A 26,875-nucleotide genomic window follows, 5' to 3' on the forward strand; every position below is an offset into this window, starting at 1 on the left:
CTGCTGGAAGACCCATGACCTCTGAGGGAGACCCAGCTTTCTCACACTGGGCCCTACATTATGCTGCAACATTTGTTGGTAGTCTTCAGACTTCATAATGCCATGCACACGGTCAAGCAGTCCAGTGCCAGAGGCAACAAAGCAACCCCAAGACATCAGGGAACCTCCGCCATGTTTGACTGTAGGGACAGTGTTCTTTTCTTTGAAGGCCTCTTTTTTTTCCTGTAAACTCTATGTTGATGCCTTTTCCTACTTTTGTCTCATCTGACCAGAGAACATTCTTCCAAAACGTTTTTGGCTTTCTCAGGTAAGTTTTGGCAAACTCCAGCCTGGCTTTTTTATGTCCCTGGGTAAGAAGTGGGGTCTTCCTGGGTCTCCTACCATACAGTCCCTTTTCATTCAGACGCCGACAGATAGTACGGGGTGACACTGTGGTACCCTCGGACTGCAGGGCAGCTTGAACTTGTTTGGATGTTAGTCAAGGTTCTTTATCCACCATCCGCACAATCTTGCGTTGAAATCTCTCGTCAATTTTTCTTTTCTGTCCACATCTAGGGAGGTTAGCCACAGTGCCATGGGCTTTAAAATTGTTGATGACACTGCGCACGGTAGACACAGGAACATTCAGGTCTTTGGAGATGGACTTGTAGCCTTGAGATTGCTCATGCTTCTTCACAATTTTGCTTTTCAAGTCCTCAGACAGTTCTTTGGTCTTCTTTCTTTTCTCCATGCTCAATGTGGTACACACAAGGACACAGGACAGAGGTTGAGACAACTTTAATCCATTTCATCTGGCTGCAAATGTGATTTAGTTATTGCCACCACCTGTTAGGTGCCTCAGGTAAGTAACAGGTACTGTTAATTACACAAATTAGAGAAGCATCACATGATTTTTCAAACAGTGCCAATACTTTTGTATTGGTGTGGAATTATATCCAATTTGGCTTTTTGACAATTCTTTTTATGGTTTTCCATTGAAGACAAATTAAATGAAGATAATAATTCCAAAGAATTTGTGATTGCAATCATTTTCTGGAAGAAAATGAGAATTATCTGACAGAATTGCAGGGGTGCCAATACTTTTGGCCAACACTGTACATAATAAGATGTGGTGTTTTTGTATTGCAGCACAGAATCCTATCACAGATTTTAGCATCACTCTTTTTATTGTCACAATGACTTGGCTACAGATCTATGATCGGATTTGTTTCACCTCTTCTGGACTATTTAAAAAATATTTATTTTTGCAGGACAACCTTTGTAAATTAAAAAGAAACATTGGGGATGATATATAATTTGTAGATAGGGTTATATAACTTTATTATACATTATTAAATATATACCGTATCTATTATTAATATGTCCATATAAAATTCTTCCATTGTTTTAGCTTTGCTGGATCGCCATCTAGTGGCTGATCCTGAACAATATGGTAAATGGATACAACTACAACCACTGGTAAAAATTATGGAATCACCAGTCCTTAAAGATGTTCCTTCAGTTGTTTAATTTTGTAGAAAAAAAAAAGCAGATCACAGCCATGAAAAAAAACTAAAGGAATTTCATATGGAAACTTTCTGGCTTTAAGAAACACTAAAAGAAATCAAGAAAAATAATTGTGGTAGCCAGTAACAGTTAGATTGTTAGAACAAGCAAAGGGAATAAATTATGGAATCACTGAATTCTGAGGAAAAAATTATGGAATCATAAAAACAAACAAACAAAATAACGCTCCAATACATCACTAGTACTTTGTTGCACCACCTCTGACTTTTATAACTTCTTGCAGTCTCTGAGGCATTGACTTAAAGGGGCTCTATCAGCAAAATCATGCTGATAGAGCCCCACATATGCGTGAATAGCCTTTAAAAAGGCTATTCAGGCACCGTAAATGTTATATTACACTACCCCCCCCCCCCTCCGTTTTAAAATAATAACCTAAAAAAGAATGTGCTCTACTTACGGAACATGCACCCTGGGCGGGCATTCAGGGTGTGTCTTCAGCTTCTTCCCCGCCTCTTCTTCCTCCGATGTCTTCCTCCGTCGTCCTCCGGCGCTTGCTCGCGGACAGTGATAAAAAAAATAGCTTGGGCGCATGCGCAGTAGCACGCGGCTTCTACTACGGCTACTGCGGATGCGCCCAGGCTATTTATTTTTTTTATCAGTGTCCGCGAGCAAGCGCCGGAGGAGGACGGGACCCGACAACATCGGAGGAAGAAGAGGCGGGGAAGAAGATGAAGACACACCCTGAATGCCCGCCCAGCGTGCACGTTCGGTAAGTAGAGCACATTCTTTTTTAGGTTATTATTTTAAAACGGGGGGGTAGTTTAATATAACTTTTACGGTGCCTGAATAGCCTTTTTAAAGGCTATGCACGCATATGTGGGGCTCTATCAGCATGGTTTTGCTGATAGAGCCCTTTTAATGAGTGATAAACAGGACTCTTCAAAAATGGGATTTACATACAGAAAAGCTAAAAGAAAGCCATCACTAACGGTTGGTTCACACCAGCGCTTGTATTCTGCATGGACACCCCCCAGACGGAATACAACCGCAATTGCAAACAATGTGCTGTCAAAGCACACGGACCCCATAGACTACAATGCACTCCGTGTGCTTGCTGCGCACTGCCCGCACGAATGATTTGAATGCAACTAATGTAACAAGCAGTGCATCATTGGGTATAGGGCCTATGCTCCTGATGTGTGTAAGGAAGACTGAGGTTACAAGTAAAAAGGATCTGGTATTTCTAATGTGTGGGGTCAAGATTTTTTTCAACAAAAATTGATAAAGTGGACAGGACAGAGTCACTGGAGGCCACGATGGGGTGCCCAAGGGGGACTTGGAGTCGTTTATGTATCTTTGGTAAGATATAAATGACTGGTGTTATAGGCTCCTGTTTTGTCAAGTCCTGCATGGTAGGAGCATCAATGGTGTTATTTTCTACGTATCTAGTAAGTGTGTTTGACTTATTTTTTTATTTTATTTTTTATTTGACTTTTATTTTTTATTCTTCATTTCCTACTTCCCTTCATTTATTCTTTATTTTTTATTCTTTACTTTTTATCTTTCTTTCTTATTTCTCATTCATTTCTAGTTTCCACTCTTTATTCTCTATTATTTCATCCCGATATTTTATTCTATTTATATCCATTCTATTCTTTCCTTATTCAATTTAACTTTACTATACGGAGCCACGTTGATATTCTCCACAGCATCTACATTTGTCCATATAAAAAGCGTTCTCTACCTATTCACTTTGTCCTATATAGCCTATTTGTTGTGGCATACTTCTTTACTCTATTTCTTGCTGCTACGCAGTCTCCGTAACGCTCCTGGCAGCTGAGGTTAAGGTTGGGAGTTCTACTAGTGCGCATGCGCAGTGCGCACAGATGATGTCGCGGCCCTTCAAATAGGACGCACGCTACACCGCTGACATGTGCTTACACTCTACAATTGCAGCTATCATCACACGCCAAGCAGCCGACTGGCTCCCTGGGTGTACTCTATTACATTGGCTTCTTTACCTACATTTGGCATCTTTTGCAGGCCCTAACACTGGCATTCTGGAGGTTTCCCCATACTAAGAACATGTCGTATCACTCTGCCTGTTTACCATACTGTATTATACTATGACCCTGCTCTGTGCTACCTCACTACCCATCACTATTGCAACAGAGGCAGCTACCAACCACGGTCGTTTATATTATGCATATTATGTCATATAGGTTTATCTTATGATATGCTGACCATCGACATTATGCTTTTGTCATAAGCTGTATACTGCAAACGTGCTCATGTATATATCTTTGTCCTACATGGTGATTTTTTTTCTACTTATTGCTATGCCTTCTATGTAATGCATACCCTGACTTCTCCTTAACTTGATTATACTGCATTATGTATCACTGACAAAAAGGATCCTTGCTGGTCATCAGCCTTCACTGCGTGCCATAAGTTCTCAATATCTTGCAGAGCTCAGGAGACGAACTATAAAATCCTCTCCAGATGGTATAGAGTTCCGGATCTCCTCAATGCTATTTATCCCTCCACATCCGATAGGTGCTGGAGATGTCTATCTGATCAAGGCACGATGGCCTACATTTGGTGGGGATGTCCCCTCCTGCGCCCTTTCTGGACTGGGGTTAGGTGGGTTATTCACCAGGTTACAGGGATAGATCTATTGGATGACCCCGCTTTTTTTTCAAAAACATTTTTCATTAAGTTTTGTTGTGTGTTTCTCTTCTTTTTTTCTTTCCCCTATTAAATCTATAGGGAACACTTACAATTGTGCAGTTAAAATTAATATGCTGCATTTGGCAAAATTGCATGCGTTTTTGAAATAGCAGTTTTTCCGCAGCTTTTTATACCCAGATGTGTGGGAGAGATTATCCAAAATCCTATTCACTTTGCATTTCCACAACAGCCAAAAATGCGTTTCCATGACATAGGACCTTAACCTCATGGTGATCTGAAAAAGCACCTGCAAAGTTAGCTCCATTTTTAATGCAATTTTTCATATCTAGTGAGTTTTTTTGGTGCTTCTTTTGGAGTTTTATGGCAGCTGGTAATGTAAATCAGCTTCTCATTGGCTTCATAGGATTTGGAGGGTTTATGTTGTCTCAAGATAGGACAGGAGGCTTTTTTTTTTTTTTTCAGCTGTATGAATGCTGTTTAATTCAATGGGAGAAGAATCCAGGATCCAAAAGAAGCGGCAAGAAAATATCCTATGGCAGTTGTAAGAAGTCTGTAAATACATTTAACACAGACGACAATACAATATAATTTAATGGTATACTTTATTAAAAAAAAATAATTCTGACCATGATTTCCATAAGAATAAAACTGTGTAACAGGCAAGTATACAGACTGCAGGGAATATGCCCCAAAAACTAGTGCACCAGGAAAGTGTAGATTGTGCCCGTAGAGTCGTGGCAAGATAGGTCAGTAAATCAAAAAGGAGCTGGGAAATTAGAACGGACCAGAATTCTTCACAGAGAGTGATGTAAAGGAAAACGTCTTTAAAAAGACTTCCCCAAATGGGGTATTGCCATCTCATAAAGTGTCGGTGTATCCCTAGAATATGTCAACACTCTACGATCACAAGTAATCCCACCTCTGACACCACAACCGATCTTCAGACTTAAAGGTTTATTCCCATCAACATAATCATATCTATATTGGTAGAGAATTAAAAGTTAGACAGTTTTGCAAATATAAGTAATTAAAAATTCTGCAACGATTTAAAGATTTCCTCTAACCATCTTAGTGGTGACAGTCTGTTGTCTTGATTGGTTGCCAGTGAATACGACCACTAATGCAGAAACTTTCTATGGTCTGGGACTTGTCAGGAACCCAGCTATGATTTTCTTATTGTACCTGGGTTATCAGGCAGGGACACTACATGTATGAGAAGATATCCGGCCACAATAAGGACATCATGGCTGATTTTCTGACCTTAGAAAGTTTCTGCGTTCATGGTCGTATCCATGGCAAGCAATCAAAACAACAGACTGTGACCACAAGATATTTAGAGAAAATCTTTAAACCGCTGCAAAATATTTAATTACTTATATTTGCAAAAATGTTTAACTTTTAATTATCTACAAATTAAAAAATAATTATGTACATGGGAATACCCCTTTAAGTGTCGACAGGACCTATACAGTGTTGATCCCTTTCCCCACACCGATCAAGTGGAGGCAAATCCGAGAACTTTTTGAGACTTCTGATCATTTCTCAAGAATCTACTACAGACACATCTTATCATGAATGCACAAACCCAAAGTATGCCATAGATATCTGTATGTAGAAGAAAAATGAAGAAACTGTACTTGCGTAACTGTTCTATAAATAACAATCTAAGCGCTAGTTCACACGTAGTTAGGTGTCGAGGAATTTGGTCAGGAAAAAAAATCAGCTTCAGGAATTAGGAAATGGTTTTTTGAAGCGTTTTTTGACATGAGGCGGTTTTTGGAGCGTTTTTAGTTTTGGCTTTTTTCCTCCAGTATCACACCTTGAAAAAAACTTTTGAAGTGTTTTTTTGCCAAAAACCGCTAGCGGTTTTTCTGCCTGCAATTGACTCACGTTGGTTTTTGCAGGCGGAATCTGCCTGAAGAAAGGTTATGTCGCTTCTTTTTTCCACTAGCAGAAAAAAAACGCTAGAGGAAAAAAAGAACGCTAGCGGTTTACATAGGACTCTATTATAAGGAGGCCGATTTTTGAGGCGGATTCCGCGTCAAAATCCGTGCCGTGTGAACTAGCCCTTAGGGTGGTTTAGGGGAGAAATCTTACTGTGGACTTGTCATATATTCAACAATACTCTACCCCCCCCCCCAGAAGCTCTTCAATATCCAATGCTCAGTATAAAAATACCGCCATTAAAAAATATAGCAGTAGTCAGTGGAATAACATGAGCAATGTAGTCAGGATGTATACTATGTGCAGACTAAACTTTCCTGGACCCACCAGATAAAATGATTGTGGGGGCAACCCTCTAGTAACATCTACTAAATAAACAATATAGTTACATTTGGGTGTCTTCTGCTGGAACGTTATTGTGTTCGAGCCTGCACCAGTCAAATGATCCTCTGGTACTCGGTGGCTCAGCCTGACACTGTATGTAGCACACATAACCTGTATAGACCAGGAGTCCTGTGCATGACCCTTTTAAACAAGAAATAGACGACTGTAACATTGAAGTAAAATCTATAGCCTTGTGAATATACCATTCAGTTCCACAAATAACAAACAAATCATCCTCGTTAATATCAGTATAGCGATAATGAATTTGACCTGATTAAGAAGTCTGTAAATTACGGACATGAGCTACGCAGGTTCTCTACAGACGGCACACAGTCCTTTTGATTTTAGGGAGGCCTTTGTGGGAAATTACTACAAAAACAAAACAAAAAAAAATCCTGCCAGTTATCTGGGTCAAAAGTAGTGGATTTTGCCTCATGGCTGTTTATGCCATAATGTAACATTTTCTCCATTTTCCAACCCGCTTGACACTTTTTAGAAAAGTGGGTCAGATTAAGGCGGGCTGGGTTGGCGACGCATTGGTCTGACAGATTTACTAACACCTGAAAACTGGTGTGAGATATACCTGAAATGTATGCCAGTTTGTGACTGGAGTAGATTTCGAGACCTCTCGATATGTGCCAGAATTAAGAGGTTAAATCATCTTAATATCTCAGTTGCATCTCCCGGTAATTTATTAAGACTGGTGTAGGGAAGGTCAGTCTTAAAAAAAAAAAAATTTCCTCACTCTGCCCATGGCACATCTGTGAAAAATGGATCAATTATTTCTTTTTAACTAGACTTCAATAGACATGTCTGGTCCATAAAAAAAACCAAAAACTGTATTTCGCGTGACTACACATACCCTTTCAAATCAATGGGACTGTGTGCTGTCTGTGGAGAACATAGAGAGCAGACCGCCAGGAATAGTTCTACTTCTTCTCTTCCACACTGTAGAGATCATGGCGGCGTTGTGTGTGGATAGGTATTTGCTGACGAATCTCTGCCAGATACTGCAAATCTAAAAAACAGAAAAGAGATTCATTACTGTGACATATAACGAGATGTCCCAGCTATGGACAGCGCTGTTTCGGTCTTTTGGACCTCCTCAGCATAGCGCAGGGATTCTGATTTGGCAGAGTGAGAGACTATAGACCAGGGTCAGGGGATAATCGTACACATTAAGGAGAGTGTGTGCCTAGAGAATCAGACATCCAGTAAAAGTTATAAAGGCAGTAGAGCACTCCAAGAATTAGTCTGTGACACATATGTTGTATTATAACATTGTGAGCCATAAGTAGTAGTTGTATATTAAATTTCAGGTAACCGTAAGGAATGAACTTCTTATCATAATTTTCTTACTTACGTGATAAGGGAATATCTTGTAGTAGTCCCCAACAGTAAGACCCGGAGAGAAGTGTGTGCAAGGGGGCAGAAGTGATGTCTTATGGATCTTGATGCAACAATAAAACATATATGGAGCAGACAAATCCTTGGAGGGATGTCTATTGTCGATTGTTATAATATATCTATATATACAGTAGGGTAGTCACCCTAGAAAGATGCAAAAGTTCTTCTATTACCAAGAATGCCCTGCCTGTTACTCATGTTACCAATGAGATACAGGAGTATATAGGGAGGAAACGTCTTACTTACAGTGGCGTAACTACCGCCATAGCAGCAGAGGCAGCTGCCACAGGGCCCAGGACATTAGGGGCCCGGTGACAGCCGCTACCGCTGCTATCATTATACTCGGGGGTCTTTTCGGACCCCCAAGTATAATGATTGGCGGACCGGGGGAGGTAAAAAAACATAAACACTGTTACTTACCTCTCCACGATCCTGCCAGGCCTCCGTCCCAGGTCATGTGATGTCTGACGTCATAGAAGAAGGACGGCAGCAGAGAAGACAGCGTAGGAGCCGGGGGACAGGTAAGCAACAGTGGTTTTTTATGGTTTTATTCCCCCGGGTCTCCGATTATTATACTCTGGGGTCTGAAAAGACCCCAGAGTATAATAATTGTTTATGGGTGTCCACAGTGGGACATAATAGTGTGTGCAGGAGCCACTATGGGGCATAATACTGTGTGCAGGGGCCACTATTGGGGATAATACTGTGTGCAGGGGCCATTATGGAGGATAATACTGTGTGCAGGGGCCACTATTGGGGATAATACTGTGTGGAGGGGCCACTATGGGGCATAATACTGTGTACAGGAGCCACTATGGGGGATAATACTGTGTGCAGGGGCCACTATTGGGGATAATACTGTGTGCAGGGGCCACTATGGGGGATAATACTGTGTGCAGGGGCCACTATGGGGGATAATACTATGTGCAGGGGCCACTATGGGGGATAATACTGTGTGCAGGGGCCACTATGGGGGATAATACTGTGTGCAGGGGCCACTATGGGGGATAATACTGTGTGCAGGGGCCACTATGGAGGATAATACTGTGTGCAGGGGCCACTATGGGGGATAATACTGTGTGCAGGGGCCACTATGGGGGATAATACTGTGTGCAGGGGCCACTATGGGGGATAATACTGTGTGCAGGGGCCACTATGGGGGATAATACTGTGTGCAGGGGCCACTATGGGGGATAATACTGTGTGCAGATGCCACCATGGGGGATAATACTGTGTGCAGGAGCCACTATGGGGCATAATCGAATGCGCAGGAATGTGTAGGAGGGGGTTGGTTGAGGTCTTCGGCGCCAGTGCCGGTGGGGGGTGGGGGGGCCATGTCAAAAGTTCGCCACAAGGCCCCGCCATTCCTATTTACGCCATTGCTTACTTACCAATATCTGCAGAAATGATGGTCTCATCTGCTTCAGCCTTTGCAACAACCTCTCCCCTGCAAAAACAAACAGCCAATAATATTCATAAGAGCCACAAGAAAACTTGACAATTCCATCGACTTGCTTCCTGTTTCCTTATGTACTGTAGATAATGGAGGGGAGTCTTGTATACAGTTAGCTAAAGCAGAGACCTGTGTCCGGCTGCTGCCCATTGTAAACTGCAAACGGTAAAGTTTATCCCACTGTGGGGGAACCAAGCAGCAAGCATTCAATTCTTCTGCAGCGCCACCACAGGAGAAATAATGTATTACATGTTGTACACGGAAACATCACTGATACATCATACAAACTGTCTTATTAAACTGGGGCTATATGTATCTCCCCTTAAAGGAAAAAGTAACATATATTTCTAATGTTAATACAAAGCGGTACTTACCATGGGCTGACCACAGTGCTGTGTCCCCAGGCTACATAGGAGGCCTTATCATCTCTGGCAGGTGACGCAGTAGCTACATACACTTGATTATCTAAAGCCCTAAAAAAACATAATTCAATATTAGACGCAAACAAACACTAATGTGTGTAGACTAAGGCTGAGTTCATGTCTATGCCATCAGAGACTCCACAGCCATTGGAGATGCTAAAAATCGTCACAGAGAAAAGTCGTGCACAGAGGATTTTTCTCTCTGACACCAAGTATAAAAATGGATACCCATTGGACCCCAATATAGTCATTGCAGTCCGCCGACGCCTATGTGTAACTGCTGTTTTGGCGCCTGGTGCAGGTGTGAACCTGGCCTAATATGGCTCAGTGCAACATTTCCTAACACTCTGCAGCCCATATATAAGTAAGGCACACTAAACCCAGCAGCCCACGTTTGGTAAGATTACTGTGGAATGGAGGTTATATGGGCCTAAACACATGGGTAGATCTTAGATTTTATACATGATCTACTATCACAGACTGTTTGAGCATCTTAAGCTGGCCATATACAGTAGATGGTTGTTGTCTGGACACTCTGAATTTGAAGGGACCAGCAGACTCCTTCATGTGTATGGAAACCTCCTGACAGACATTGGGGGAAGATGTAAGGATCGGCTGGTCGAACGGTTGGATTTAACATGTCTAATCCTTTTATTAATGACTAGATAGACTGCTGCCTGATGTGTTTCACAATGGCTTCTTCCTCATTATACATGCACTGATCGCCCAAGCCAATTGTTCATACGCTTGGAGGATCAGGAGAGATAGTTGTTGGCTGAATTATAGTTATGTTATGTGTAGAGCCATCTCTGGGGAAATGTTACATGGGTGGATTACCTGTGCATCACAGAAGTCAGCCATCTTTGGCACGCCTGCTACTATAAAACTACAACTCAGAGCATACTCCATTTGTTTCTATGAGAGCTCTAAGAACAGCAGGGTGTGCATGCTGGGAGTTGTAGTTTCACCACAGCTGAAGTGCCCTGCATGACAATTATGCCTTTTGATTTATTTTACTTGTATTAGAAAAGGGATAAGGGATAGATTTTTTTTAACTTGTATTCATTTTAAAACACTTTTTACATTTAAAGGTTTTTAATAGTACTTGAACATAGGATGACCTGATGGCTTGAACAAAGTACTGCAGTATTTCTGCATTGCAGTATATTGTACATTTCAGCAAATACCTATTAGGTCCTGATTCTGGCAGAACCTAATAGGCATCTGCATATGACAACCTAGAGGCTTCCTGACTGCCATGACAATTTATTTTATTTTTTTAATACTTACCGGGCTCTTTGCAGTAATTCCCAATGTGCTGGACCAGTTGTCATATTAAATGCTCCTGGATACACCAACAACTGACATCCTAGATTTAGGGCAGAAAAACAAAAATGTCAGCTGATAAAGAGGTGGCCAAGTTTAGAAAATTAATTTCGATAGACAGTATTAGGGACTTATGTGTTAACAGAGGCTGTCCCAGGGATCCCCTTGGAGGGAATCTTTGTGATCTGTTAATTGTCAAGGGATCCTTCGTATGAGCCAAAGCAGAGAATCCCTTTAACCCCTTCCTTCCTTCTGGTTCCACCATATACACTATGTGATCAAAAGTATCCAGACACCCCCAAAACATATGTTTTTCATATTAGGTGCATTGTGCTGCCTCCTACTGCCAGTTACTCCATTTCAGCGACCTCAGTAGACATTACACATCGTGAGAGAGCAGAATGGGGCGCTCCGCGGAACTCACGGACTTCGAACATGGTCAGATGATTGGGTTCCACACAGGTCAATGCCGAACGACGCCTCACTTGGTGTAAGGAGCGTAAACATTGGACGATTGAACAGTGGAAAAACATTGTGTGGAGTGACGAATCACGGTACACAAAGTGGCGATCCGATGGCAGGGTGTGGGTATGGCACATGCCCCGTGAACGTCATCTGCCAGCGTGTGTAGTGCCAACAGTAAAATTTGGAGGCGGTGGTGTTATGGTGTGGTTGTGTTTTCATGGAGGAGGCTTGCACCCTTTGTTGTTTTGCGTGGCACTATCACAGCACAGGCCTACATTGATGTTTTAAACACCTTCTTGCTTCCCTCTGTTGAAGAGCAATTCGGGGATGGCGATTGCATCTTCCAACACGATCGAGCACCTGTTCATACTGCACGGCCTGTGGCGGAGTGGTTACACGACAATAACATCTCTGTAATGGACTGGCCTGCACAGAGTCCTGACTTGAATCCTATAGAACACCTTTAAGATGTTTTGTAACGTCGACTTTGTGCCAGGCCTCACCGACCTACATCGATACCTCTCCTCAGTGCAGCACTCCGTGAAGAATGGGCTGCCATTCCCCAAGAAACCTTCCAGCACCTGATTGAACGTATGCCTGCGAGAGTGGGAGCTGTCATCAAGGCTAAGGGTGGGCCAACACCATATTGAATTCCAGCACTGATGGAGGGCGCCACCAACTTGTAAGTCATTTTCAGCCAGGTGTCCGGATACTTTTGATCACATAGTGTAAATGTCAATCTTTTCTATAATGAGATGTTGCATACACTTCCAATATACTTACTGTATCAATTCCCTGCAGTTTTTTTACGATCTCTGCTGGCAACTATTCAATAGGAACGTTCACTGCTAATATTCAGTCGACAAAAATCTGTCTTGGTCATGTGACAACCACACAGATGGGGCCCATTCACTTCCTCTGGATTGTCCTTGCTAAATTATTTCACCAGGATAAGGTGTTCCTTATGCCCCCCTCCCTCGTTTCATGGGTGCAAGGTGAGGTGCTGCCATGCGATTTTACAGCTAATGGGTTTGGATCAGAGAAGCCACACAGGAGCAGGACCAAGTATCCCCACCAGCAACAACTGGCAGTATTACCGCAACCTGCTCAATCTTGCTGCGGATGATTCAGCAGCAGAAACTGCGGTGCGGCACTCTGATCAGGCCAATTCATCTGTGTCTAATCAAAGAGTAAAAGCTGCACTGGAAAGCTGAAGGGCGGGAAAATGGAGACGAATTTGAGGCAGAAGTCCGCCTCACATTCACATCATTTTTCTGCCGTGTGAACATACTCTAAGACATCCCCATAAACTTCTGGTATATCAAATAACATCTTATAACATTACAAAATAAACCGCACAAATATTAGATAAAATTGTAAATACACAAAAAGAAAGTAAAGACAATATCAAATTCTCACCTCTCTTGGTATAAATTTGGGCAAGTTCTGCAAACCTAATGTCATAGCAGATACCTATTCCAATTTTGCAAAAGGCTGTTGAAAAAAAAAAACAATAGATCAATATTAGTTCATCGAAAGCTTTAATACAAATCGACATTTGGGTATTTGCTAAACCTGTTTAATAACGTATACTGCTATCCATGGAAATTTTCTATCAGGGCTGTCACCATAAAAACTTCTATTAGCAGGCAGCCTGTAACGGAGGTGAGGAGCTGAGCCAATTGATATATAGTTTTGTATCAGGGTGTATAGACAAACAGCCGTCCATCATCATTTAGGACCGCCCCCTGGACTCCTAAACCGAGCATGAGCAAAGAGTCACTTTAAGAAATGCAAGTACTACTGAATGTTTTCCCACAAAACTATGGGACAGATTTGTTTGATACGATAGTTGGGTTGCAAAACAATTTTGTATTTCACGCTACCCTCTCCATTTTCAGGTTTCTTATCATTTATGAGGTGTGAGTGGAACATAGTGTTCAACACCTGGTTACTAGAGATGAGAGACACTTATGTTCTCCACTGCGCTATTCTACCAAGTATACAAGGTACTGGATAACATACGTGTATCAAATACCGAGAAGCCGTCTCCAGGACTTAGTGTTTCAGACTCTTGAAAACGAATTTTTCCCGGCACATCAATATTAAACAAGTGGACCTGTGGAAGTGAATCAATAGAAAGACAGACTAAAGTTAGATCCCTTGTTGTCTAACTACATACTACACATGACAAAAAAATAGGAAAGAATGGAAATTTCCATTTGAGTATCATGGAAATGGACACATACTGACAAAAAAAAAAAGGGTGGCGCAGAATGGCACACGTCTGGCACAACACAGTTTGGGTGCACGTTCACTGTAGGAACTGACCAAGTAGAACGTAAAAGCAGAGATACGTGACATTACTCAAAGAGATTATCTGCAGCAGATTTATTATAGGTAGTTACTTCATAGTTAACAGGTCCCTTCATCAGGCATTGGTGGATGGTGCCGCCATACTGTTTCCTGTGATGTAACTACTTACAATAAAACTTCTGCAGGAAATTTCTTGAGTGCCGCTACATATCTTCCCTTGTAAGGTCATCGTTAATGTCAGATACCTTACAGTATTGTGCAAGCGTGATGACGTCATGCACATACTCATTACACGTATAATGTTTGCGTCAAAATCCTGAGCAAGTGCAATGGTGTCATACTCACATTCACCTTTATATCAACAGCACCATGTGCATTTGATATAACATGGCGAGTGATCTGCTATGGTTTGTGGGTTGATGTTTGCTATGTTTATTGGCTAATCATTGTGTGAGGAGTGGGTCTTATCATTTATAAGCGGGGTTTAGCATACCTTTTATTGTACCATGCCCCCGATTCAGAGTCCCCTTATACCAGTGTTGCTCAACCTCACTATTGTGATAAATGAAACTCAGCACTCGCTCATTATTGATGGATGTGCCCACGAACCTCATTGCACTTTTAAAGTAATCATGGCACCTGTGGCCAGGCTAGAGTGTACATCCTGGGCAGGGTGAACCTGCATGCAGTGCAGCATGTAAACCAATGGTTCTTAGCCACAGAGTGTACCCCTGGGGGTTGCAAGACATACACTATGGGGTACATTGCATCTAGCAATTATATTCATCTGACTACTGATGGTACAATGACCCTAAGGCCTAGTTCACACGAGCATGGAATAGTGTATTTTGGTCCTGACTTCGATGCAGGAAGCCGCGTCAAAAATCGGGAGCAAAATATGCCTGGCGCGACTGTCAGTCGCGTCTTCCTGCTCCGGAGTATTCCCAAAATGAATGGGCCTAGTTCGGAGGGTGCTGCCACGAAGCAGACATGGCGGCTCAACGAGCCGCAGAATCCGCCTGAAGAAAGGGCAGCTCACTTCTTTTTTCTGTGAGTGACATGTCTCTAGAGATGAGCGAACACTGTTCGGATCAGCCAATCTGAACAGCACGCTCCCATAGAAATGAATGGAAGCACCTGGCACGCTGACTTTGTCGGCGGCCAGCCGCTTAACCCCCTGCGTGCCGGCCACTTCCATTCATTTCTATGGGAGCGTGCTGTTCGGAACGGCTGTTCTGAACAGTGTTCGCTCATCTCTAGCGGTCTCCATAGACCACCATTGTGAGGAGGCGGATTATGACGTGGATTCCGTGCCAAAATCCACCCCCTCTGTCCCCGTGTGAACGAGTCCGTATACTTGGGCTTCAACCAGACCACCATAACTTGGGTTATTTCAATCTATTTGTTATGTGACAGTTTTGTGTCTTACTTATTGTATTGATAGGCACATTGTTTAGATATTTGTCCCTTGACGATCCCAATTAGACTAGGGATGAGGTTATGGTTTAGGTGATGTTACTATGGTATGCATCCGCCTTTTTTCTTGTGACCCTAAATTTCATGAGGGCCCTTGGTGTCGGTACCATAGCATCTGAAGATTTTTGTTTCCCTCAGTGACATGTTTTGGCTCCTTTGATAATTTGGGGCACTTGGTGTTATTTGGTTCAGTGGACTTTAGTGTTTTAGCCTTCTCTACTAAAATTATATTTTATATTGATCATTTTCCTTTGAATAACATGTCATGAATAATAAAATTGGTAAGGGTCCAATGTCTGTAGGCATCATGGCTGGTATAGACAGTCTATTACCTTTCGGTGCTTTATCAGCAATGTACCATCTGGGCCAAAAACTGTACAAGTGTTGTATAATTTCCCAGAATCCTCTTCTGGAATTGAACCTTAAAGAAACAAGAGAGAGATTACTTTTTAACCCCATCCTGCTGAGGCAAATTTTTGATTCTTGTTTTCTCCTTCCTGCCTTATTTATATTAATTTGTAAAATGGTGAAAGGAGAGCGATTTAAAAATTGTAGTTTTGTGGTTTTTAGTAGAGATGAGCGAACAGTAAAATGTTTGAGGTTCGATATTCGTTTCGAGTAGCTCCTCAATATTCGACTACTCGAATCGAATATTGAACCCTATTATAGTCTATGGGGGGAAAATGCTCGTTTCAGGGGTAGGCAACGTTTGATCAAATTATACTTACCAAGTCCACGAGTGAGGGTCGGGCTGGATCCTGCGAGAAGTCTTCTCCGTGCAGCGTCCCCGCGGCGTCTTCCGGCTCTGAATTCACTCTGCCAGGCATCGGGCCTGGGCAGAGCTAACTGCGTATGTCCGCACTACAAGCAGACATGCGCAGTCGGCTCTGCCCAGGCCCGATGCCTAGCAGAGTGAATGAAGAGCGGAAGACGCCACGAGGAAGCTGCACGGAGAAGACTTCTAAAGGTAGAAGAACCAGCGTTGATTGGTCGACTGTATAGCATTCGGCCAATCAATGCTGGTTCTGCATTGAACTTTTACATTCGAATAGCGAGTAGTATCCGATCGAGTACGAGTATTTGGAATACCGTAGTATTCGATCGAATACCTACTCGATCGAGTACTACTCGCTCATCTCTATTTTTTAGATTTTTTTAAAACTATTTAAACTTTTGTTTTTTTAATTATTTTATTCTGAGTGCCTATAGGAGGTTTTAAAGCTGGACAGGAAGTTGATTGTTCATACAATATACCGCAATGCTTTAAAAAGGCAGTATATTGTGCATATGCTACACTTCTATTACACTCAGCTTGGCACTGGGTATAACAGAAGATCTGTGATGACTGGCCTGGGAGTCTGTCATGTCAACTGAGGAATCAGCAACTTAAACCAATATGGTGGCACCAATGCACCGCAAAGGCTTGTAGTATCTATGTAGTTAGCAGCCATGGTTGGTGGCCGTTACTGGCAGGTGCATGCTATAAAATACAGCAAACATCCGCCATCTACGCCGAGGACTCATCTTTGCTATACATATACATTTGTTGTTAGGAGGGCATGCTTTTACGAAATATATTTAAAGATTTAGTCAGAGAACAACTCTGAAATCTATGCAAGTAATGTTTGCCTGTTAGGTAGGAGGAAAAAATTCTACAGTCAGTGGTCATAGTGGCCTACGTAGAAGAGAGGGGACTGTACAAAAGGTCAACAGTGATACCACATTATAATGCTGGGAACCCCACAAATTGTTAAAAGCAAAGATTACATTCTGCCTGGATCATGGGTCTTCACAGCACCCGTGGCACCAGTCTGTCGACTCGAGATAGATACAGGTCCCATCTTTGGGAAACACTCCTATCAAACTTTAATGGGATATCCACTGAAAAGGTAATATATGCCTGTGACAAGAATACCCCTTTAAAGAGTAACTAAAGGTTTGGACAACTTCTGATTTTCTGGCAGTATTTGTGTCATTAGTAAATTTTCTATTATGCTTTATTAAATTTTGGCTCCTTTCTGTGAAATCCTGCATCTGTTTATTCCCTTCCTTCTATATTGAGAGTCGTTTCTGTCTCTTTCTGAATATTAATGTGTATGGAGTAGGGGCTGCGTAAAACGCAGACAAAACGAGGGGAGGGTCAATTCAACTATGAAAGAGGAGATTCTCTTCTTCTTTCATATGACACTAAGGTTTCTGTGCTATCTATATTATTTCCAGAGATATCACTGGTTGAAAACACAGTCGGAATAGGATATTTATATGCAGCTGTATAATATATATTTTATTATCCATGTTGCTTACTTATGTAGCGCCATCATATTCTGCAACGCTTTACAAACACTGCCAATCACTGTCCCATATAGGGCTCACAAAGTCATTCAGACTTTGGAGTGTGGAAGGAAACCTTGTCTTTGGTCAGATTTGAACCTAGGACTCCAGTGCTGCAAGGCAACAGTGCTAACCACTGAGCCTCTGTTTTACTATAACATGCACACTAACCTCCTATTAGGTAAATCCCACATTCCTTGGCTAAGTCTGACAGCATCTGTGTTGACTGTCCAGGAATCTTCTCCGCATAATCGGGAAAGAAATTGGTACCATAAGGAGAATTGAAGCACTCCTAGGAACAAACAACCATAAATGTCAGATTATTATTCAATAATTAAAGGGATTCTACCATTAAAAACTTTTTTTTTCTCCCTAACGTATCAGAATAGCCTTAAGAAAGGCTACTCGCCTCCTACCTTTAGATGTCTTCTCCGCCCTGCAGTTCGGTTAAAATCTTGTTTTCCCAACGGTATGCACATGAGTTCTCTTGCAGCACTGGGGGCGTCCCAGAGAACTCTCCAGTGCCGCCTCCATCTTCTTCAGGAACGGGGTCTTGACGCATCTTCTTCCAGGGGTTGGCTTCAAACTTCTAGGCCTCGGGCAAAGCTGACTGCGCATGCCGGCCGGCCACAAGAAAATGGCCGCTTACAACACTGTGGAATCTGCCTCGAAATTAGGGGCAAATTCTGCCATGTGAATGGATCCTAACATGCCCTATTGACAAAGTCACTTGTCAATTACTGATTTTTATTTATTTATTTTTACATTTTTACCTGTCCCTTGGGACTTGAACTCATTATGTGTGATGGGCATATACAGTCACAAGGGCATTGATCGGCCTCCTGGTTGAACCGCTTGGACCCCCTGTGTGTCGTGATCACTATCGCTCACAGCATCCAAGGGGTTAATCCGCTGGAGTCAAATATCTTCCAACACCGCAGCTAGTCCTGAGCCTCGGCTGTGCAGTACAGCAGAGTGCCAGCAGTAATGTTGCAGACCATAGCTCCGATGCCTGTGGCATTACAGCGCCATACTATTACAGCGCTGAGTGTTATTTACACGATCAGTGCAACACAATAGTATAATATGAAGTGGGAAGGGGTTAATGCATACCTAAACTTTCAAACAACTTCTGATTTTCTGGCAGCATTTATGTCATTAATAAGTAACATACTTTATTAACAAATTTTGGACAGAGATGGCAGCACATAACAGATACACAGATACAGTGACGTAACCTATTTGTTCAGTGGCTGGTTTACACAATATCTACTATGACCTGTGCAAATAAGGTAAGAGATGGGAAAAGTGCACTCAGATCCCTAACAACCATTATATCTGACTTAGCTGTGCCCACACACATACTCACAGGCAGGGCCACGATCTGCGCTCCTTGATGTGCCGCCTGTTTTATCAGCTCAGATGCTCTTTTCAGATTATCGGATTTCACCGGGGTCACCAAGAGCTGCACTAAGGCCAACCTGAATTCTAGAGAAAAAAAAGAATAAAGAATATGTGAAGACATATAGGACAGTGTCACTACATGGGCATTAGCTAGTCTGTACATTCATAAGGAGAAAACAGTGTAAGCTCTAGGGTCTTCTTACTGTGACAACCTTCTAGATATACACCGATACAGGACTCTCTCTTCTATATCTATATATTATATATATCACAGAGCTCAGCTTCTCTCCTCTATTATATAACTATATACACTCACCAGCCACTTTATTAGGTACACCATGCTAGTAACGGGTTGGACCCCCTTTTGCCTTCAGAACTGCCTCAATTCTTCGTGGCATAGATTCAACAAGGTGCTGGAAGCATTCCTCAGAGAGTTTGGTCCATATTGACATGATGGCATCACACAGTTGCCGCAGATTTGTCGGTTGCACATCCATGATGCGAATCTCCCGTTCCACCACATCCCAAAGATGCTCTATTGGATTGAGATCTGGTGACTGTGGAAGCCATTGGAGTACAGTGAACTCATTGTCATGTTCAAGAAACCAGTCTGAGATGATTCCAGCTTTATGACATGGCATTGCATTATCCTGCTGAAAGTAGCCATCAGATGTTGGGTACATTGTGGTCATAAAGGGATGGACATGGTCAGCAACAATACTCAGGTAGGCTTTGGCGTTGCAACGATGCTCAATTGGTACCAAGGGGCCCAAAGAGTGCCAAGAAAATATTCCCCACACCATGACACCACCACCACCAGCCTGAACCGTTGATACAAGGCAGGATGGATCCATGCTTTCATGTTGTTGACGCCAAATTCTGACCCTACCATCCGAATGTCGCAGCAGAAATCGAGACTCATCAGACCAGGCAACGTTTTTCCAATCTTCAATTGTCCAATTTCGATGAGCTTGTGCAAATTGTAGCCTCAGTTTCCTGTTCTTAGCTGAAAGGAGTGGCACCCGGTGTGGTCTTCTGCTGCTGTAGCCCATCTGCCTCAAAGTTCGACGTACTGTGCATTCAGAGATGCTCTTCTGGCTACCTTGGTTGTAACGGGTGGCTATTTGAGTCACTGTTGCCTTTCTATCAGCTCGAACCAGTCTGGCCATTCTCCTCTGACCTCTGGCATCAACAACGCATTTCCACCCACAGAACTGCCGCTCACTGGATGTTTTTTCTTTTTCGGACCATTCTCTGTAAACCCTAGAGATGGTTGTGCGTGAAAATCCCAGTAGATCAGCAGTTTCTGAAATACTCAGACTAGCCCTTCTGGCACCAACAACCATGCCACGTTCAAAGGCACTCAAATCACCTTTCTTCCCCATACTGATGCTCGGTTTGAACTGCAGGAGATTGTCTTGACCATGTCTACATGCCTAAATGCACTGAGTTGCCGCCATGTGATTGGCTGATTAAAAATTAAGTGTTAACGAGCAGTTGGACAGGTGTACCTAATAAAGTGGCCGGTGAGTGTACATCACAGAGCTCAGCTTCTCTATCATATAACCCTATATATCACAGAGCTCAGCTTCTCTCCTCTATCATATAACCCTATATATCACAGAGCTCAGCTTCTCTCCTCTATCATATAACCCTATATATCACAGAGCTCAGCTTCTCTCCTCTATCATATAACCCTATATATCACAGAGCTCAGCTTCTCTCCTCTATCATATAACCCTATATATCACAGAGCTCAGCTTCTCTCCTCTATCATATAACCCTATATATCACAGAGCTCAGCTTCTCTCCTCTATCATATAACCCTATATATCACAGAGCTCAGCTTCTCTCCTCTATTATATAACCCTATATATCACAGAGCTGAGCTTCTCTCCCCTATCATATAACCCTATATATCACAGAGCTCAGCTTCTCTCCTCTATCATATAACCCTATATATCACAGAGCTCAGCTTCCCTCCTCTATCATATAACCCTATATATCACAGAGCTGAGCTTCTCTCCCCTATCATATAACCCTATATATCACAGAGCTCAGCTTCTCTCCTCTATCATATAACCCTATATATCACAGAGCTCAGCTTCCCTCCTCTATCATATAACCCTATATATCACAGAGCTCAGCTTCTCTCCTCTATCATATAATCCTATATATCACAGAGCTCAGCTTCTCTCCTCTATCATATAATCCTATATATCACAGAGCTCAGCTTCTCTCCTCTATCATATAACCCTATATATCACAGAGCCAAGCTTCTCTCCTCTATCATATAACCCTATATATCGCAGAGCTCAGCTTCTCTCCTCTATTATATAACCCTATATATCACAGAGCTCAGCTTCTCTCCCCTATCATATAACCCTATATATCACAGAGCTCAGCTTCTCTCCTCTATCATATAACCCTATATATCACAGAGCTCAGCTTCTCTCCTCTATTATATAACCCTATATATCACAGAGCTCAGCTTCTCTCCCCTATCATATAACCCTATATATCACAGAGCTCAGCTTCTCTCCCTCTATCATATAACCTTATATATCGCAGAGCTCAGCTTCTCTCCTCTACCATATAACCCTATATATCACAGAGCTCAGCTTCTCTCCTCTATCATATAACCCTATATATCACAGAGCTCAGCTTCTCTCCTCTATCATATAACCCTATATATCACAGAGCTCAGCTTCTCTCCTCTATCATATAACCCTATATATCACAGAGCTCAGCTTCTCTCCCCTATCATATAACCCTATATATCACAGAGCTCAGCTTCTCTCCTCTATTATATAACCCTATATATCACAGAGCTCAGCTTCCCTCCTCTATCATATAACCCTATATATCACAGAGCTCAGCTTCTCTCCTCTATCATATAATCCTATATATCACAGAGCTCAGCTTCTCTCCTCTATCATATAATCCTATATATCACAGAGCTCAGCTTCTCTCCTCTATCATATAATCCTATATATCACAGAGCTCAGCTTCTCTCCTATATGATATAACTCTATATATCACAGAGCTCGGCTTCTCTCCTCTATCATATAACCCTATATATCACAGAGCTCAGCTTCTCTCCTCTATCATATAACCCTATATATCACAGAGCCAAGCTTCTCTCCTCTATCATATAACCCTATATATCACAGAGCTCAGCTTCTCTCCCCTATCATATAACCCTATATATCACAGAGTCAAGCTTCTCCTCTATCATATAACCCTATATATCACAGAGCTCAGCTTCTCTCCCCTATCATATAACCCTATATATCACAGAGCTCAGCTTCTCTCCCTCTATCATATAACCTTATATATCGCAGAGCTCAGCTTCTCTCCTCTACCATATAACCCTATATATCACAGAGCTCAGCTTCTCTACTATATCATATAACCCTATATATCACAGAGCTCAGCTTCTCTCCTCTATCATATAACCCTATATATCACAGAGCTCAGCTTCTCTCCTCTATCATATAACCCTATATATCACAGAGCTCAGCTTCTCTCCATGTATCATATAATCCTATATATCACAGAGCTCAGCTTCTCTCCTCTATTATATAACCCTATATATCACAGAGCTCAGCTTCTCTCCTCTATCATATAACCCTATATATCACAGAGCTCAGCTTCTCTCCTCTATCATATAACCCTATATATCACAGAGCTCAGCTTCCCTCCTCTATCATATAACCCTATATATCACAGAGCTCAGCTTCTCTCCTCTATCATATAACCCTATATATCACAGAGCTCAGCTTCTCTCCTCTATCATATAACCCTATATATCACAGAGCTCAGCTGCTCTCCTCTATCATATAACCCTATATATCACAGAGCTCAGCTTCTCTCCCTCTATCATATAACCCTATATATCACAGAGCTCAGCTGCTCTCCTCTATCATATAACCCTATATATCACAGAGCTCAGCTGCTCTCCTCTATCATATAACTTTATATATCACAGAGCTCAGCTTCTCTCCTCTCTCTGTCCTGCCTTGCTACATGCAGGGCTGCAACATCACCTGACAGGTTCACTTTAAAGAAAATGATGAAAAACAATTGATCAGACCTCTGAAGCAGGAACCTCAGTTAATCTTTAGACAACCTCATTCACCTATTAGCCAACCGCAGTTGGTAATATGTAATTATTAAATAGACTGGCTGGCACGCTACCTGATATAAATGCTGACTATATCACTGCACTCTATGCTATTCTTTGGGATACAAAGGAATTTAAATAGGCATTTGTAAGGTTATGTTCAGATACAGCAGATGTTACTTCTGAGCAACAGCAGATTCCCTAGTAAACTCCATGATGCAGCACAATGCAGATACCGTAAATGTTTTTGCTTTGTTTTATCAAACATCATCAAGATGTCTCAAAAATGTCACATATGTATCAAGATATTATATACATGGCCTAAATACAATGACTTGTCCCCATACAGTATAAATGTCCTCATTTGTAAGCGGATCGTGCCCTGTGTACTTGTGACAACAGTCAGACACAAGGGTTCATACCAGTGCCCATTTACCCAATTATTGGCTCTCACATATGATGGGTATAAATGGCGAATCCTGCTCCTGTCTGGGGCTTTTCTGCATTAGCGGATTCAGTATGACCATCTATTACAGGTTCCCTGAACCAGTGCACACATCTAAGCACCAGGAATAAGGTTCTATTCAGATCACAATTTTATACATTTTTTCTTTACATTTGTTTAAAGGATGCAGTGGATGGTCATTCATTTACATAGACATCAATGTTAAAAAACAAACAAACTTCAGTTTCTGTCCATTTTTTTGAAAGGACACAAAAGTATGGCATATATTACGTTTTTGTGTCCTGCAACAGAAACTGATCCGTTTTTTTTTTTTTTTTTTTTTTTAAACATTGATGTCTATGTAAACAGATCACTATCAGACTCCGTTCCCACGGAGTAATGCGCCACACGTGTCATTGAATTCAATGTGTAGCGAGTGTAAGCCGGCACACACTGAAGTCAATGGGATCTGTTTTGAAGCGCCTCACGTGTTTACGTGTTAGAATGAACGGCGTGTTACTCCGTGGGAACGGAGCCTCAGTTTGCATTTGTTTTAAACATCCTTTAAACAGAAGTAAAACATGATCTGAATAGAGCCTAAGAGAAGCTAACCACACAGAGAACAGCTGACCACCAGGGTACAATACACTAACCACACCAACATACTGTGTATAGGGGCCAAAAATGAGGCATCATACTGTGTATAGGGGGCCAACAATGAGGCATCATACTGTGTATAGGGGCCAAAAATGAGGCATCATACTGTGTATAGGGGGCCAACAATGAGGCATCATACTGTGTATAGGGGCCAAAAATGAGGCATCATACTGTGTATAGGGGGCCAACAATGAGGCATCATACTGTGTATAGAGGGGCCAACAATGAGGCATCATACTGTGTATAGAGGGGCCAACAATGAGGCATCATACTGTGTATAGAGGGGCCAACAATGAGGCATCATACTGTGTATAGAGGGGCCAACAATGAGGCATCATACTGTGTATAGAGGGGCCAACAATGAGGCATCATACTGTGTATAGAGAGGCCAACAATGAGGCATCATACTGTGTATAGAGGGGCCAACAATGAGGCATCATACTGTGTATAGAGAGGCCAACAATGAGGCATCATACTGTGTATAGAGGGGCCAACAATGAGGCATCATACTGTGTATAGAGGGGCCAACAATGAGGCATCATACTGTGTATAGAGGGGCCAACAATGAGGCATCATACTGTGTATAGAGGGGCCAACAATGAGGCATCATACTGTGTATAGAGGGGCCAACAATGAGGCATCATACTGTGTATAGAGAGGCCAACAATGAGGCATCATACTGTGTATAGAGGGGCCAACAATGAGGCATCATACTGTGTATAGAGGGGCCAACAATGAGGCATCATACTGTGTATAGAGGGGCCAACAATCAGGCATCATACTGTGTATAGAGAGGCCAACAATGAGGCATCATACTGTGTATAGAGAGGCCAACAATGAGGCATCATACTGTGTATATGGCAAAGAATCAAGCATCCTCCTGTGTATAGGTGGTCTGGCATTCTACATATAAAATAACGCAGTACTGTATACTGAACTATTGTGTCAATTATTTACCCGCACTGGAAGCTTCTAACAGAACACATATCTGACCAGGTTCACACAGCTGTAATACAGAGGTAATCTATAATTTATATTACAGCTACAAATCCTGTTATTATGACTTTTATGTAGGGACTGACAACCTACGGCACACTGGTTACCTCATTCTCATTTTATTTATTTATACCGTCACGCCGTACCAAAAAGGTTTCCTACCCCCGATATAGACCAATGACCGTCACAGAGTGAAATACAGATCCCTCTGCTCATGACCGCCCTTTATTAGGCTTCGTGCACACAACCAAGTGTTCAATCCAAGTGGCTTCTGTTCATTATTATTATTATTATTAACAGCAGATACTTGGCTGATATTCCAGTGTCCACCATTTACATAGATTTAATTGGGTGTCTCGGATCTGTGACAACGGAATAGGACACGCTCTAAAAATACCAGCACATCAGAGGACACTAGAACTGCACGCTGCATCGTGTGTATGAAGTCTGACTTGGCCCTATAGACCTGACAGCGGACCCGTCCCCTCTCCTGACACGTCTAGGAATACTGGTATTCCCCATATTATAGAGCGTCTTCTCTTAGAATCCTGCTCTGTAGCATTCCTCTGTTACTCCTACTGGAAATTTACAAATCAATTGACAAGATGCTCCAGAACGGTTAAATTCTACAGAATATAAGTATTTACTGGGGAAATGGGAAGGGTATCCTTAAAAACTCTATGGGCTCTGCACCCTGAGGCTTTCCAGCTGTTGTGACACTACAACTCCCAGCATGCCTTGAGGTCTAGAGGGAGCTGTAACTCACAACAGCTGGAGAGTGACAGATAAAGCTCCTGCTGTAGATCATGTGACAGCTCTATAATATAACATGCTGCCATATTATTCACATTACAAAGTAGATACAGAACAGACAAGTGAGCGGAGAAGTTTAGGTCCTCAGTGCGCCCCTTTATCTGCACGTGAGGTGCCGGGTGAGCAGAGGACTCCCATATACTGTAGTGCTGGGTGAGCAGAGGACTCCCATATACTTCAATAGGGTGACATTGACCCTGTACTTACTGGCCATGGCTCTAGCTGTCTGCATACTGCCCCCCGCAGCAGCGACACTCACATGTCAGTCAGCCGCCGAGACCGGAAGTGGGCGTGTCCGCTCTCTGCGCAAGGATTGTGGGAAGTGTAGTTTTTTCCCGCCGCCTGTGTGTTGCTAAGCGACAGAGCTTCCCCATCTTCAGTCTCACAGGATATTTGTCAGGTTTCACACTGGCGTTTATTGTTTTGTCAATATTTTTACAACATAGTTTTCAAGGGCCCTAAACTATAAAGGGCAGTGATATTCTATATCCATTTGCCTGGCTATTCAATGCAAGTTTACCAGCCATGTGTCACTGACTGTAGTGTACTTCAATGACCTGAGTTTCTCCTTCCATAGTCATTACTTTATCTCCTGTAGCTCCAGTTTTAGAAAGTTCTAGGAACATTTATTTGTCGCAGTTTCTGAGTCATTAAAGGGATTCTATCAATAACATCGAATTTTTTTCTCTCTCACACGTAGGAATTAGAGATGA

The 26,875-nt window shown here is 42.3% G+C and overlaps 1 protein-coding gene across 2 annotated transcripts; it reads right to left on the reverse strand.

Moving 5' to 3' along the window:
- Nucleotides 1–4,803: 4,803 nt before the first annotated feature.
- On the reverse strand, nucleotides 4,804–26,439 carry NIT2 (nitrilase family member 2). 2 transcript variants are annotated; one of them, XR_012715037.1, is made up of 11 exons: nucleotides 26,370–26,439; nucleotides 19,091–19,209; nucleotides 17,893–18,013; nucleotides 15,723–15,811; nucleotides 13,624–13,717; nucleotides 13,018–13,092; nucleotides 11,098–11,176; nucleotides 9,760–9,858; nucleotides 9,324–9,379; nucleotides 6,696–7,543; nucleotides 4,804–6,654 (listed from the first exon to the last, which is right to left on the reverse strand). XR_012715037.1 is itself a non-coding variant. In XM_075263688.1 (10 exons), exons 1-10 carry the CDS (start codon nucleotides 26,392–26,394, stop codon nucleotides 7,455–7,457), a joined length of 846 nt encoding a protein of 281 aa, XP_075119789.1. In that variant the 5' UTR covers nucleotides 26,395–26,439; the 3' UTR covers nucleotides 4,804–7,454. The 2 variants fall into 2 exon arrangements, 1 of the variants encoding a protein (XP_075119789.1); XM_075263688.1 differs by having other exon boundaries at nucleotides 4,804–7,543.
- Between the last annotated feature and the right edge of the window lie 436 nt (nucleotides 26,440–26,875).

Source organism: Leptodactylus fuscus, chromosome 2 (genome assembly GCF_031893055.1).
Source record: "Leptodactylus fuscus isolate aLepFus1 chromosome 2, aLepFus1.hap2, whole genome shotgun sequence".
NCBI lineage: Eukaryota > Metazoa > Chordata > Amphibia > Anura > Leptodactylidae > Leptodactylus > Leptodactylus fuscus.